We start from the raw sequence: 16427 nt of genomic DNA on the forward strand, positions 1-16427 counted from the left end.
TCATATTATTAAAATAATTATAATATTATTATAATATCACATTATATAATAAAATAATAATATTAGAGTTATTAATATAATTATGATATTATTTGTTACAATATTAGTATTATATTATATTATATTATATTATATTATATTACGAGTTTGAATTTTAGATTGGAAAGATTGTAAATTTTAAATTTCATTAGGGGTATTATAGGTATTATAAAAGTTTTATTAATTGTACTATGTTGATTCCCGCACAATCTAAAAGCTAAAGTTGTCTTTAGGCTGCTTTTAATTTTGAATGTAGATTCTTGAAAAATTCTTCAAAAAGTACTTTTAAAGAGATTTACTAAACACTAAAAATCTGTTTTTGCTACAAGCAGAAGCTAATTTCGGGAGAAAAACGCAATATCAAACTAAACCTACCAAAGAAATTAGAATCTACAAAGGCGCCAACTCAAAATGGGAACAGCCGAGTTGACTCAGTGTGCACTCCCACCATTGTGTTGGACCCATATAGGAAGTGAAAAATTCATAGGGTACTTGAAAAAAAAAAAAAAAAAATTGAAAGGCTCTCTTTTCATGAAAAGCAAAGCAAAGCATACACACTCATTTTGCCTCTCCATTGATAGAGACCCAAGTGTGCACTACTAAGATTCCACTACCAGTGCTTTTGGGCGATTTTAATTCCCCTAAAGTTGGCTTTTGTTTAATGACAAAATAACATTTAGAAAGAAAAATAAAGATTTATGGACATTAATGAGATTATAGAAGTGCCTCTATATAATAAGCATTGCTTGCCCATAGGAGGGGACACTCCAAGGCATCTCATTGATCACAAATGAAGGAGAAATGTTCCACTTTTGCTTGACATTCCTTAGAGGAAATGGTCCCAAAACACACACTTTAGAAACATCCCCTTGAGTTGATAATATTATCCCTCTGTGTCTCTTCAGTCATCCCTTTCAGCCCTAGAGAATAGAGATGGAACTATAAATGTTGTGCACGTGTGTCATCATTATTGTACGTCCACGGGTAGATCGAATTATGCATTATCTTTGCACGTGCATGAGAGCTGGCACATGCGCAATATAGGCCCATCACGGAAATGGTCTACTTTCTTAAAAATGTTTATGACAAATGACTAGTTCTGAACTAATTGCGCTTAATGGCCGGTTTTCAGGAAAACATTTTGAAAATGACAAAACTGCCCCTTCGGTGCCGGTGGCCCGGATGCCATTATGACGCTGCCACTCGAGCCATCGCGAGCTTTCCTCCCTCTCCTTTGCAAGCCTTGTTCACCGATTTCTCTTAGAGTGTTCTACTTCATTGGAAGCTCTAGCTATGGTCCTCTGCTACGGTGGCGGCTCCAACAAGAAGCTTTACGACTTCTCAGTGGGTTACAATCATCTAGGCATCAACAGTTATGGGAGATGTGGCAGCGGGAGGGAGGGGGCTACTTTGAGAGGTAATGTTAGGGTTAGCTAACTTGGGGCTGTGTCCTTAGGAACAGGGTTAGAGTAAGTCAATTTAGGACTGGCTGCTATTTAGGAATAGGGTTGGAGTCTAGTCAATTTAGGACTGGCTTTTGGGTCTTTTCCTTTTGGTGTGTACTTTCCAATTATTAAAAAATACATTATACATCAAAATATGTATAACTGACGTCTATTTTAATTTTTTCGCCGATCTAGTTTTGGCGTCTTTTGTTGTTTTTGTTTTCGCAACCTCATCTTGCGATGTCAACTCTGCGAAGTGTTGAGTGATACTATAAAATCATAATCTCATGTTCATACATTAAAACCAACAATAATGGACTAAATTATTATAAACAACCCTCTAGCAGCAACTATCGATGCAATTAGTACAACATCATTGGGAAAAAAAAAAAAAAAAAAAGAAAGGCAATGGGGAACAATTTGGATGTTTTTTTCTAAAATATAAGCGTCAAATTATTGGCAGTTCATCCCATAAATGATACAACATTGGAGCAAGATTTTTATTCATTTTTCACTTCCCCGCGCCCCCACTGCGACTCCACTTCTTGCTGCAACTGATTTCAGCATAGCAGCCACAAATGGCAATACTGTTTAAATCTGGACACAAATCAGCCTGGGTAGTATCCAAAAATGCGACCAAATTAGTGCGTCGGAGTTCTCCTGTACGGTTCTCATATCAGCTGCACTTACAAGTTACAAGAAGCTTGTTCCTAGAAAAAGGTCATTTAAGTTTGAAAGAATTTGTGAACGGGTTGTCCCTATCAGGTGAGCAATTTCCAGCTGTTCCTCCAAAGGAAGCATCTCATAACTGCAAACAGCAGACGAACAACACTAGTCACGCTAAAGAAATAGCCCCTCATCTCATACTAATTTATGATGCTGGAAAACAATATTCATAACACTAATGTGCCATTCCTTATCACGAGATTCTCTTAAATCCATGAGATTCACCACTAAATCCATAATAAGTCGGCCTCTCTCTCTCTCGGTGGTTTTGTTTTGGTCCAATGTTCGACAACAGTGAGACAAGGATGGGAGTATCCGGCAAGACAAACAAAACATATGAAAAGACAATAATGCTTGGTCTAGCTGGAATGAAGAGGTTCATCAAAGTCCAGCAGGACTGGATAAGTATCCCATGCCATAGTTGTTATGTGTCATGACTCATGAAAGAGCAATCAACATGAATGACAATGAAGCGAAATACTAAAATGGGAAAAGATTAATTATAATATCAAGAATGTTAGGGCAACATGAAAAACTTACTGGCATAGCAGTTCACAATCAACTATGCTGTCCGGTCCAGGCCGGTGAGCCTTTCCATTTGAGCAAAACTGGCGAAACGATCTAGGATTCAGACCAGCCACATGTGGAACAGCATCGACAAGCTTTTTCTGTAATGACTGCAGTCTACGAAATGTTAGTTCATCAAGTGGTGCAATACAGCCAATACTGCCATCCAGGGCACCAAAAAGTAATGCAAAGCGATTGGTTTTATCTGAGCCTGGAGTGGACCCTGTGCGATCAGTTGAAGTAGGAAGCATTTGCAACCGCAAGAACTTGGTTACATGGGCACCAACATGAAATTCAGCCCTTGAAAGAAGCCTCTGTCCTTTCCAACTTTCAGACATCTTTGGTGCATAATAAAATATCTGCACTATGTCAAAATTAAAACCAAACTTAGCCTATCAACTGTGAAACCTGAAACAGATGTACTAATTATACACTTTCTAATCAGAACAGAAAAAGGAGTCTTGCAAAAAGGTGTTAGAAAATATATCATAAAGTACCTTAAAAGAAGAATCATAAAAGGAAAATACAGAAGATAAAACTATATAAACCGGCAAATAAAATTCTGACACCAGAAATCACTTTCCCACCAACTACAATAAATTTGAACATCTGAAAATTTTGTCATCATAGATCCAAAAAAGTTCAGAAGATGGAAAAAAAATTTAAAAAAAAAAAAAGATAACTGACCTGGATGTTCTTCTGATCATCTGAAACTACAAGGCTCAGTGTACTTCCATCAATTAGAAACTCTGTTGCAAAACAATCAAGGGAGCCAAAATCCTTGGCCAATAAACTGAGTTGAGCTCCCTGCTCCTTCCAACTAAGAAAGTATATGCTTTTGTGGACGTCACCAATAAGAATAAAGTTTTTGACCTGCAGCAGTGTTTATATGTAATAAATGTAAAATAATAGATCCAAACTACCGAAAGAGGAGAAAATTTCAGCAAGAGGGGTAAATTTGAATCTTTCATTCTTTTAAGAATAAACTCGAGTATATATTAATCAACTATGTGATATGTATAATCCAGTTCTGGCTCCTTTCATTCACTTAGTATTGGAGATATCTGCGGTTCTCTCTCCCCCTCTTCTGATTGGATCAAGTTCATACAACAACGTCAAGTGAATTTGAAACTTTTTTCACAAGAATAAATTCAAGTATATATAGTAATCAATCATATAATATTTATAATCCAGTTCTGGCTCCTTTCATTCTCTTAATATTGGAGATGACCTCTGCTGCTCTCTCTCACTCCCTCCTGACTGGATCCAGGTTTATAACTACGACGACGACAACAAAAATAATAACAGTGACAACAATAACAATAGTAGAAATGTGTTTGGTAGCACGTACAATATTCAAGCTCACAACGTATAATGGTGGTGCATCGAAAAATGCAATTCCATTCAACTCAGTACCAGTCCACTTGTGTAAAATAATTTTAGGACCAGAAGCTATTAGCAAATGGCCTTGAAGAGAGGCTAAAGCAGATATAGCACCCTTCAACTCCTTGGAGTAAATCTCTGAAACCTGGAGATGGAAATCAGCTGAATCAATCTTGAAGACTTTCGGAAGTAAAGAGAATATAAAAAAAAGGCGGACCCCAGTGCCAAAGAGGCTCCCGTACTATGACAGGCTCGAGGGAAAGCTCAATCCCATATGTACGCGGCCTTACCCCCCGAAGGAGAGGCCATTTCCGGGATTTGAACCCTGGACCCCGGGTGCAAATGCAAGCGCTCCCACCACGGTGCCAAGGCCCGCCTTTGGAAGTAAAGAGAATATTAAAAAAAAAAAAAAAAAAAAAGAGTAGAGTGAACTAGAGAAGGTCCTCGCCAGTAGATATTGTTAGGAGTAAAGATAACAACGGTGAAGCAAGTAGAGAAAGTAAAGTCTGCTAAACTACCAAATTTTGGGAATTATCACTATCTTTTCCTAGTGAATACAAAATAATTCTTCCTCTAGCAGCCACATCCTCCCCTTGCACGTAAGCAGTCCCAATGGCTAGAAGTGTTTCGTTCTCATTTGTTGTTGTGTTCTGCAATGAACATTAGAAGTTTTAAATAAATAGGTATCTTGTATAATTCAAAGAACGCAATGAGATTGAGCAAACACCAAACTAGTTTTGCTATCAGAGCAGGCCTGTCAGTCCCCCACCCAAATATATCTCTTTTATCATTTACTCATTTTTTGTGGGTGATTATCAGAACTAAGAGAACAGCAGTATAGACTTACAAACAATGTGACCACTCGGATAGTTAGGGCATTCTCAGAACTTTGCATTGGAATGGTAACCTTAGTCTGCCAAGGGCCCCCAGATCTTTCTGGCTCGAGAATCCGAACCTCAAATTCATCAATAGTGTAAGTCCGATTCAGATCATCAGGACTCAAATTAGGATTCTCAAACTGATGCCCAACTTCTTGATCAAGCAAAGATGACATAACTTGATTCAGTGGCTTAGGAACCTACAGAAAATTACTTACGAGTATTACTACCTCTGATATTATCTGAGGAAAATCGACTATATCAAGCATGAGCAAATTAAGGAATCTTAAGGCAACTGTTTAGAAAATATTTTGCACACCGCTGGCCTTCGTAACTCATTAATTTGAACCAAAAATACTCTTCAGGCATACAAAAGACTGATACAGATTGTAGCATGTACGGAAAACAATAATGCAATTGACAGACAGCATAATACAATTTAAAATAAGACAGCATAGATTTGTAGACGATCTGGATATATAGTATAAAAGATGACAGAATACTGCCAATGCTGAATTTCAAAGATTTGAATAATGAGACAAACATATTTGCTGCCAAAAAAATCAAGGTAATACAAGTAAAATAGTAAATATACAGAATGTAAAGCATGGAAAAGGGTTGGAAGGTAGACTCACAGGAACTGAAACTATAAGTGGGTATAAATTCCTCTCCGCAAAGTACGTAACTTGATGTGGGGTGCCTTTCAATGGAATCTTTAGAAAAAAAAAAAAAAAAAAAAAAAAAAAAAAAAAAAAAAAAAATGATCACTAAAAAGTTGATCACTAAACAAAATTCTAATTTCTAAGGGCCCGTTTGGTATATAGGTTCAAACCAGTTGTTTTGATTATTGACTTTTGAAATTCAAATTTTTTGTGAGAGAAAAATATTGTAGCAGAAGCAAAACCATGGGTTTAAACCCATGACGAACCCATATACCAAAAATATAATTATACGTTGAATTGATATTCAAACCAAGTAAAACAAGAAACACTAAAGTACCACCTTTTGCACTGGCCAATAGTTATCATAGCTTGTTATAGATGGCAATTGGCAAATTTTTAAAATACCCTGGAAATTAGAGAAAAAGATTAACTGGAATTTCCACAATCATGTAAACAATCATCCAGAAATGGCAAATAAACTATTTTTCTACCTCTGATGTAACATATATGAACCCATGGTTGCAATTCACATTGTGAAGAACAGTGAAGGCTACAATTGAACCATCACATAGCTGCACAGTTAAAAAATAAAAATGAAACAAGTAAATAGCACACTTGCTTATATATAACAAGAGAAGAAGTGCATAAAATGTTCAACAATTAATGCCACTTTGTTCTTATATCCCCAAGTTAATTATTTGCTGACCTGAGGATGAACACGAAGACGTTCTCTGAATACCATAAACCAAGCTGGTCTTGACCCAGACAAAAATAACCCCTGATAACCAGCAATATTCTTGAAAACACTAATTCTTTGGCATGGCATTCCATCTGACGTTTCCTCTCTAGCATATGAGTCCAATGGAACTCGAACAAATCTCAGATTTCTGAGCCTTGAACCAGAAGAATTCCGTGAAGAAACTGAATCTTCAGTTCTAGAGGTACTCTCTGGACCTTCAAACAAGTACGCATGATAACAAAGAATTGATCCATCAGTCAGTATCCCAAGGAGAAAAGGGCGGCTATGCTTTCCTGACCATCTCTGCATGGCCAACTCAACAATTTTCATGTTCTGTACATTTTCTTTCCTGCCTTGACCAGCTGATTCTTCAGAATTTTTGTTTGTTGCTTTTTGAAGATCCTTAGGTTGTTCTTGCACAAATGCGTCGACTAGATGGGGCCTTCCGGATATAAAGTTATCCACGGAAAAAACATAATTGAAACTAGGAACATCATATATATCAAGGGAACCACTTTCATAACAAACAACACAATATATATCACCCTGATCCTGTAATGTCTCGTCAGCACCATCAATGGCCTCATCAACACCTGTCGAAAGCCATGCATCAGTACTTGTCTTACGGAGCCATGGCTCTGGTCCTTTATCACGATACAGTGTGCATGCAGATATTATACTTTTTGAGCTCTCAAAGTCAGCCGGAGTACTTACAGAAACAGTACATGAAGTGGGATCTGCAAAACCAATAATAGATGAGAACATAAAAATCCAACATAAAACAAAAGTCAAAAGAAATAATTTATAGCAATTAAGGAATCAAATATAAGGTCAATTGAAACGTTAAGATAAGAAGATTACTTCAAAAAATATATGTATATACTGTGTATCAAATCTGTAAACATATATATTACCGAAAAGAAAAAATCTAGAAAAATATACCTCCTACAAGGAGCCGAATGCTTCCATCACTCATTCTCAATACCACATATGGATCCGCAATGGAAACTGAAGTCACTACGGCATTTTCAGAACCAGAACTCGATTCAGAAGGTGCAGGTCCAAAACTCAAATCCTGAGTCATAAAAGAACCATCTAGAATACGAGCACCACGTTCATAAACTTGCACAACTCGGCGCCTTAATGACAAAAAAAGGGAAATTAAAAAGATATTAGCACGAAGCAGAAAATTCAGCACTAACCCACACAATGAATAATGAGCTAAAATTACACTACTATCCACAATAAAGCAGGAAGATACTACCAAAATGAGCATTCTAGAATATAGGAAATCATTTTGCTGATGCAACAAGGATCTTTAAAAACTTCGAGAAAAGTACAGGTACAAAGGGAGCATTCTAGAAAACAAGATCTTCTAGCATCATACACTCTCCTTACATTGCATCAAAATGCATATGACAATGAAAACTCGCCAAACTAATGATAGGAAAAAAAAATGAAACTGGAAATGATTGATACAAAGAATTATAATATGAAAAAGAAAGAGATGAATACCTTGGGAAACAGAAGCGGGGAAAAAAACAATGAGATTCATAAGACACACTAACCTTCCAAACAAATTCCCTGCAGCAATTGTTCTTCCTTGCACATAATAGTCAACGCTTTCAGTAACTTCTGTCAGAAGATCAGCAGTTTCAAGTACCTACCCATCAAAATGGAAGAATCATTTCTAACAAAATGTGATGGCAATAACAAAGGTCGAACTGATTATTTCCAAAATATAAATACTAACACATGAAAGACAAATGATTGTTTCCCTAATGTTGAAACTTTCAAAAATGGTGAGTTACTTAAAGAAAGACTAAACTGTCCTTTATGTTTTTGAAGAGGAAAATTGATGCCGATTACATTACTTAGGATTATTTGGGATTGATTTCGTTAATTAGGGAATCGATTGTGATTGATTGGGATGATTGGTGATTTGATTTCTGATTATGATTATATGTATTTAATTTAATATATTTAGTTTCAAATTTTAGCTATGTAACTAGCCTATTGATTGGCTACATTGCTAGAAGACAATTCAGACTAAGATTTGAATATTGAATTGAATTCTCGTATTCCTTCTCCCTTTTGTTCTCTTCTCCCTATCTTATTTCTTTTCTAAATCCCCATCTCTCGTCCATTTCTCTCTCTTTTTCTCTAAATTCCTTCTCTTTCTGTTCTATCTTCCTCGCCTTGACTAGTTCTGCATCAAAAATATAGCTCAGGCATAAAGAGTACACTGATCTATATCCTCAAAAACTTGCTACTTGAATCACATGACAACCTCGTTCCTAGAAAACCAAATAGGTTTGACTTAATATGCAATAGGTCTTCACGGTAAAATAACCAATCCTCATTCTCAATGAGTACCATCCACATTCTATATGATTTTTTTTTTAATAATAAGAATCGGCAAAAGGATATTATGTTTTTTTTTTTTAAATAATAATAATAATAATAATAATAAAACACACAGAAGTAGAACACAAAAAACCCACAGGGGGCCTTCAGAAGGAGGTAACACCATGTTAATTCAACTTGAAAAGCATTTAAAAGCATCTAGTATTTCATGCCTTGCAAGTTGTAACTACTATATCTACGTTAAGAGCAATAGAGCATAATTCTGTCGAGATAAAAATGCTATGAACAAAATCAATATAGATAAATGAACAAAATGTTCTTTAACTTTATGTGCTAGTCATTACCATTGTCCGAGCCTCCAGACTTATAATCAAATATGCATGGTACTCATCATCAGCGGCAACAAGTTTGGAAGAGTCATGGCTACGTGTGCTCTTGTGGTAAACGGTCCAAATTCCTTTGCAACCTGGTAATTCAACCTGCTATGCCAAAAATCAGAAAGGGTATTTTAACACGTAACTTGCACTGAAACAGGATACAAAGACAGAGCCATAAATAATGAAACAATTTCTCATTCAATATCTTTTATATTCTCTTGTATAACCATTAACCAAAAACCTTTTCAACTTGAATGATGTAAATACGCAAAAGATTTATGTTGAGGCAGGGCAAGCAAACCCAACAGGAAAACTAACTTTTTTATAGTTTTTATGCAAAACTATATTTTTATGTTATTATATACATCATCTGACATCTTGGATTTCAGTAAACATAAATGGTATGTGGTAAACAAAGCATACAATTCATTACCAGACATGAGCTTAAAAGCACTTATGTTTCCTCCAATGAATACCAAAGAAAGCTACGATCTCACAGACCTCAGTAATCATTTCTGGGCGAATTGACTGTCGAAGAACACAGAGAGCGCCATTCTTTCCGTGACCAGAACAGCAAACCTGAAATAAATACAGTTTCATGTATTGATAGATAAAACAAAAGCACTACATTTCTGAACAACAATCACAGCGGACCCAAAAGGAGAAAGCCTATGTCATATAATTTGACTCAAATTTGCCAACAGAATCAGGAACAGTTCAAAGTCAAGCCTAGGAAGTAAGATCCATCAGTCTTCTTCAGAAACTGCTCATAGTCAGGGCATAATAAATAAAACTAACCAGCTCATAGTTACTCTGTTTGGCAACTCCGGTTGCATTGGGATCTGCATTGATCCTTAAACCATAGGAGAAGTCCTTCAAAGGACCAACATTCACCAATGAATCCCTCACAGTAAATGAGAATGACTTCTGCCGAACGAGAAAAAAAAAAGTGCAAGTAAAAGATAAGAACTGAAGAACAAATTGTTCTATTGGAAGATCAAATATGTGTAATTGCACAAAACTAGATTGACATTTTCACACCAATTCCAATTCCCAACTTGGAAAACCAAAATGAAGAACAATAATTATAAAACAGCAATTTCTCTCACTAACTAGGATAACAAATTTAAGAAGATCAGCATTTTGTAAGTTTCTAATAATATTTAATTATTTATTAAATGTTATATGTCTGTTTTCTAACTCCCGTCCCTTCATAGTAATCCTTTTGTCTCCTGTTACTAACTTTATGAGAAGGGAAGAATAATAGCTAAGTGAAGGCCTCCTATATTTGAAATCAACCTGAGTTGATTCTGAGTTATTTGGAGCTGAAACATATAAAGAGAGCTCCTCGCCACTAGTCATGTCTTGCAATACATCAGAAGATGATCTTCGCAAGCGCTTTGCTAAATGAGCATCTCCTTCAATATCCCCAACCTGTAAATTTCAAATTGGTAGCAAGGTTCTCTATCACATAAGTGTTGAAAATTATTAGAAAAATAACAAATAGAAGTTATTTAAAATATTTTAATTTCAATATGTAATTTCTTCTGAACAAGAAGGAAACACAATCCCCTTTCAAATTGGTGCAAAAGGTTTTTCTTAAAAGCTTTTAAAAAGAAAATAAATATTTTTCACCATGCAACTCCTGGCACCCAAGAATCCACATTGTAAGATATAAAATTAACTGGTTGAAATAAGAGTTGAATCACGAGTGGTTTCTAGAATTCTAAAGAGATCTGACCATTGGAAGAGTAAACTTGATCAGTTCCAACACACACCTCATCCTTCAGACCAGAAGACAACATTGAGGTCCCTAATCCATAAGTAAACTGCACAAGCAAACTATCTCCCAGCCTACTTCCCAAAAAAAATAATGAATTTCCTATTGTTGTAATTCCCTACAAAAAAGAACAAAAAGAAAAAGAGTTAGCAGATGGTGAGATGCAAACACAAGTTCAAAAGCCAAAAATAAATAAGAAAACATGTCTACAAGCAAATTAGCAAAATAGTCCAATACTTATGACTAACCGATGTAAGTACTGAAGCTTTAGACTTTGAAAGATCAAGCCTCTGCACAACCCTGCAGATTGTAAGATAGGATACGCATTATGGTCATACGCATAGTTAGACAGACACTGGATTATAAACAAAAACAGGTGAATGTATCCATCTTTTTTCTACTCAGAGGGTCAAGAAGCATCCAAGAAGAATGCCCCACTTAAAAAAGGAAAAACTAAAATTGCCTTCACGAAATTCATCATCCGCATAAATAAAATAAAAATTTCTCGGTTCCATGGGAACAAACGATAATTTACTAGGCAATCATGTACAAAAGATAGAGAACAAGACACAAGCTTAGATCCTTCAGCATACACACACCCAAGACAACTAAAATGAAATAAATAAACTAAGATGCCACCACTTACCGTCCATCATAAACAAGAGTCAGCAGTAAAAGCTCCCCAGCTTTTGTTGACAGCAAGACTACATCATTTGATAACCAAGTAGCATTGGCAGCATCAAGCTCCACACTAAAAGGAGCTCTTCGCATCTCCTGACTGGATAAAGAAGAAAATGAGTAAAATCTAAGAGGATTTTCTGCAGCATTACCACAGCTAGCACGCTAAAAATAAAAAATTATATGCATACAGATCATGTAAAGTGACAAAAAAACAGAAACAATGAACTGATTTTGATTTCAGGAAATTAGAAAGCAAAAAAATAACCAGAAACATCTCACATCCTGATATCTTTTTCCAGAAGAGAGAGATTAAAAAAAAAAAAAAAAAAAAAAAAAAGAAAACAACTAGCAGCAAAGCATGTCATACAAAAAAAAAAAAAAACCCAACTAGCATCAAAGCATGTCATTGTCCGTTGTTTTAGCTGCAAATTCTTCGTACAATGTAGAATCAATTCCTCTAATTGCTGTTGTTAGACCTATTGTACTCCAAGTCATCCTCACATTCATTCAAAAAAAAAAAAAAAAGGAAAGTTAAGCTGGCATAGCATAAGGCAAACTTCTGCCCGCATATGCAAAAGAATTCTCTCCAAGAGCGAATTTTGTGTGTGTGTGTGTGTGTAGAGAGATAGAGAGAGAGGGGGGGAGGGGGAGAGAGAGAGAGAGTCTGACCTGCTATCAACAGAAACTGCATAGCTGTTTAAAGCCAACGTACATGAGTTTGACTGCATAAGGTGGATTAAATTCATCAGAACATCTACATGGCTTGACAAATCAGAACCACGTTTGCTTCAGCACTTGCAGTATCTATGAATATCAACCAGTATACCTGACTCTGATAATGAAGAGTATTTGCACAAATCACAAGAACACCACCAATTGGCGATGGAACTGCAAGTAACTTGTAAGCATCATGTGGGAGATTCTGACAACAAAAGGGGGAAAAGATCAATGAACGCAACAACTTCATGATAGTAATTAGTTATTCTGAATAACAAATAGGATGACCCAAAAGGAAAGGGAACTTCCATCCAAGTTTTCTTATTTATATTTTGGATCAAATGAAAAACTATAAGTTGATAAATATATAAGATAAACAGGCAATGTTAGAGCCTAATATCAACTGCATTTACTCAAACTGTGGCAAGCATAAAGAGACAACAAAATGTTCTCCATATAGGTTTTGGATCCAGGTATTATCAAGTAAATGTAGAAAAGGAAATCTTGAACTATGTAAACCCGATTATCATTTTCCTACTAAGTTACAACAGGAATTTTCAACGATATCAGAAAAACTCTTGCCAACAATTTCACATTCAATCTTGAAATGGCTGAAAAAATGATACAAAATATACTACAACTTTCACTAAGTCCAAGATTTTGATGTTTTATTTCCAACTAGTCAGAACTCAGAACTTACAACAGCTGACCAAATCAGAGGATGCTGCTTCAAAGTTGTGCTAATACTAAGCGCTGAAATCATACAAGTATGATGCTTCCACAAGACACGCCCAGCCCAAGTAAGCTCCCGCTCATGAAGGATAACCATCACAGGCTCAATATAACCTGTACGAAGTATGTACATCAATAATAGGGTTAAAACATATCAAGTCAGAAATGGTCAATTAAACATAAATCTCATATAAATGAATCTGTATGTACCAACAAATCCAGCCACAAAGATTCTTGAAAGCATGAAAAAAACTCTATACGTGAATGGCAATCCAATAACACATAATTTTCTACGTTTGATACAAAATCCTCTCTAAGAGCACTAAATAATTGGACATGAATTTGCAGTTTCATGAGCCAAACAAACAAAAAATGAAAGATCTCTCTCATAAATAAAGGAATCACATAACAATAATCACAATTAAAAAAAAAACGGAATTATTTGAGAAATCTTGGATACCTATTTTGAGAAATCTTGGATACCCAACAAAGATTGTCTTTCCACATATAATGTTCTAAAAAGCATTCCCACTAAAATCAATTCTAGACTGTCAATCCACCAAAAGGCCAAGACGTTCGCATATAACTATGACATCAATGTTAGTTTTCTGTAACTCACCATGTACAAAAACAAAATCCTTTATATGCTTCATGTCTAAATCTCGCAAATTAATTATGTAAGATGACTCAATACGAGCAGAAACTGCACCTCCTGAACCCAAAGCATCCTCTTCGCCAACCAAACCAGAACCAGCCTGACAACCATAGTTCCAAAGTTTTTAGGAGAAGGTTAGAATAAAAGATTTAAATATATATATATATATAAACGACCAATAAACCAAAAGCCTCTAGTTTCAAAGTTCTAGGCCACAGGAACTTTGCTGCATCTAGTCTCCCTAGTTCCCTTTACAATGTCTAAGAGAACAGTTTTTATAACAAATATACACACAGAAAGCAAAAGATTCAGATTTCACCGTAATCACTCTTACGAGTTGTTACTTTTGTAGTAAAGTCTTAATCTAGCTAGATACTATAGTGATCATGCATTCAATGCCAACATAGGTAGCGAGCCCTCCTTAGTTTTGCTAAGGAAAGATCACTAATGTAGAAGATTATCTGATACTTGGTTTTACAGAGAGGAACATGGCATATTTTTGGTAATGTCCATAATCAATTTCTCATTTAATCTTGCAAATTGGAACAAAAAAAATAACAAATCTAGCAGAGATATTCAAGTTCAACAACCATTTGAGGGAAAGTTAGATCTCTCAGTTTTGACTTAATGAGTAGGAAGTTACAGACAAAAGGCCAAGTACATCTTAAGGATACTTCTCATCGCTGCCAAGAAATGTAACAACATCTAAGCATGCAAAATACAATAATCCAACAAGCATACTGCTCACTATGTGCTACTTTAGCCGATACTCTAATCCATTACCATTCAGGTTATTCAATATGAATTATCTTCAAACAGTGTTAACAATCCAAGATAATTTGTTTACTTGACCTGAAAAGAATTGAGGGATAGAAATCAAAATAATTTTACACAATTGCTACAAACAAATCAGCTAATCTTAAGTAGTGACTTTTAGGCATCATCAATTTCCAAGTTTAGCTAATTTCATGTTATATAATTTCAAAATAAAATGACATGAGAATATCATTAGTCTTATCAAGTTAACTTTTAAGAGAGGAAAATAAACCTGAGCAGCCTTCAGCATTATCATTTGTATATTATAAGCAAGAACGCCTGCGCATCTTCCTTGAGGATCAACCTTTACCAATGGACCTCTTGCAAATGACTCTCTACCTCTTTTCAGATAAAGCCACTCTGGACCCTCAAAACAGTGCATAGAGCTGAAAGGTCAACATCATAAATAAGCGTCATAAACAAAAGATGATAACAATTTATTGTCCCAAAAATGAAGAATCAGCTAACAGCACAGGCATCCTCGTCTATTTAAAAATGCCGAAAACCAAGCTAATACCGACACAATCTCCAGCCATACTTAATTGCAAAAGGTAAATAAATAAATAAATAATAAAGAAATAAAAATTATGCTGCCTCAAATGCTTTCACAACGTCTAGCATGTCTCACTTTAATCCTTCAACACTTGCATATTCACTACCATATGATCCCCAATTGTTCGAGACGATTATTCGAAAATATAAACATGTTTGTCCGTACACGATTCATACAAAATAATCAAGAGAAATTAAATGGTGAGAGAAGAATAAGAACACTTGCTCCATGTCCGACTTCACCTTTCGCTCACCTTGTACGAAGTCCATGGATAGAATCATCAAACTCCAAAACAGAAATTTTGGCGTCCTGAAAGCTCAAGATTATAGAATCTCTTCTCCTAGAACCATCGCCACCTCCAGAAGATAAAACCGCTATTGTTTGGACATTACCATGTAACCTGCAAAACAAGCAAAGCGAGAACGATAAAACGAGGAATTAACAAGCAAAACAAGCAAAGGTTAATTAGGGCAAAGAAGTAAAGAACCTGTAATGGCAAACGAGTTCCAGAGAAGCTCCGGAGAGGCCGTCCATGAGTCCACCGCGTCTGGACTCGGCCGGAGCCCTGGAGCTTCTGGTGTCGTCTTCTTCTTGGAGTCTGACGACGTAGACTTCGAGGACATTGCCGGCGGTGACGACGAGGTTGGGGACGGGGCCAGTTTCGCGGCGGCCGGCGGGCCAGTCGGAGTCGAGGTCGTCGGACTGGATGGGAGGGATGCGGGGGACGAAGTCGGCTCGGGAGTGACTCACGAACCCCGCGGCGCAGTTCTCGATCCCCGTCGGCCAGTGCATCATTTTGTACGCCGCGAAGCTCATCTTTGAAGGGGGAGGGAGAAGGAGGAAGAAAGGGTTCGAAGGCTTTGAGAATTGGGACAATTCGTTAGGGTTGCAGGGTGGCAACGGAAATAGGGAGGTGAGAGAAAGTTAGGGTTTTAGAGAGAAAGAGAGTGAGGTTTTGAACAGCGAAACCCACCGTTAGTGATGAGCTTTCTTCGAATCGAATGGCGGGAGGATGCGGGGTCCATGTGTACCATCGGCCATCGCCATCGACGGTGCGGCTTTTGCAACGGTAAATGAAAACGGCAGGTCGTATGTTAATGTGTAATGTCGTTTATTTACAGAAACGACATAGAGTTTGCATGCTTACAAAAAAATAATTAATAAAGGATCGTTAATTAATCACAAACCATATGCTCTTCGAGTTTATTAGAGCCCGTTTACTTCGCTGATTCGAGTTTGTAATTCAAATTGAAATGTGATTTTATGTGAGTTTTTTACTGTAATAAAAAAGTTAAATGTGACTGTTTCTG

The 16427-nt window shown here is 36.3% G+C and overlaps 1 protein-coding gene across 1 annotated transcript; it reads right to left on the minus strand.

Moving 5' to 3' along the window:
• Positions 1–1828: 1828 nt before the first annotated feature.
• On the minus strand, positions 1829–16092 carry LOC21396162 (cleavage and polyadenylation specificity factor subunit 1). Its single transcript, XM_024173898.1, has 26 exons — positions 15605–16092; positions 15371–15517; positions 14797–14950; positions 13713–13848; positions 13062–13207; positions 12471–12566; positions 12314–12366; positions 11610–11741; positions 11212–11263; positions 10962–11081; positions 10483–10617; positions 9982–10110; positions 9685–9762; positions 9151–9285; positions 8008–8102; positions 7382–7578; positions 6407–7176; positions 6192–6272; positions 6041–6106; positions 5674–5751; positions 5008–5238; positions 4679–4810; positions 4129–4305; positions 3465–3650; positions 2751–3136; positions 1829–2292 (listed from the first exon to the last, which is right to left on the minus strand). Exons 1-26 carry the CDS (start codon positions 15931–15933, stop codon positions 2178–2180), a joined length of 4356 nt encoding a protein of 1451 aa, XP_024029666.1. The 5' UTR covers positions 15934–16092; the 3' UTR covers positions 1829–2177.
• Between the last annotated feature and the right edge of the window lie 335 nt (positions 16093–16427).

This window comes from Morus notabilis, unplaced genomic scaffold (assembly GCF_000414095.1).
Source record: "Morus notabilis unplaced genomic scaffold, ASM41409v2 Scaffold399, whole genome shotgun sequence".
NCBI classification, from domain to species: Eukaryota; Viridiplantae; Streptophyta; class Magnoliopsida; order Rosales; family Moraceae; genus Morus; species Morus notabilis.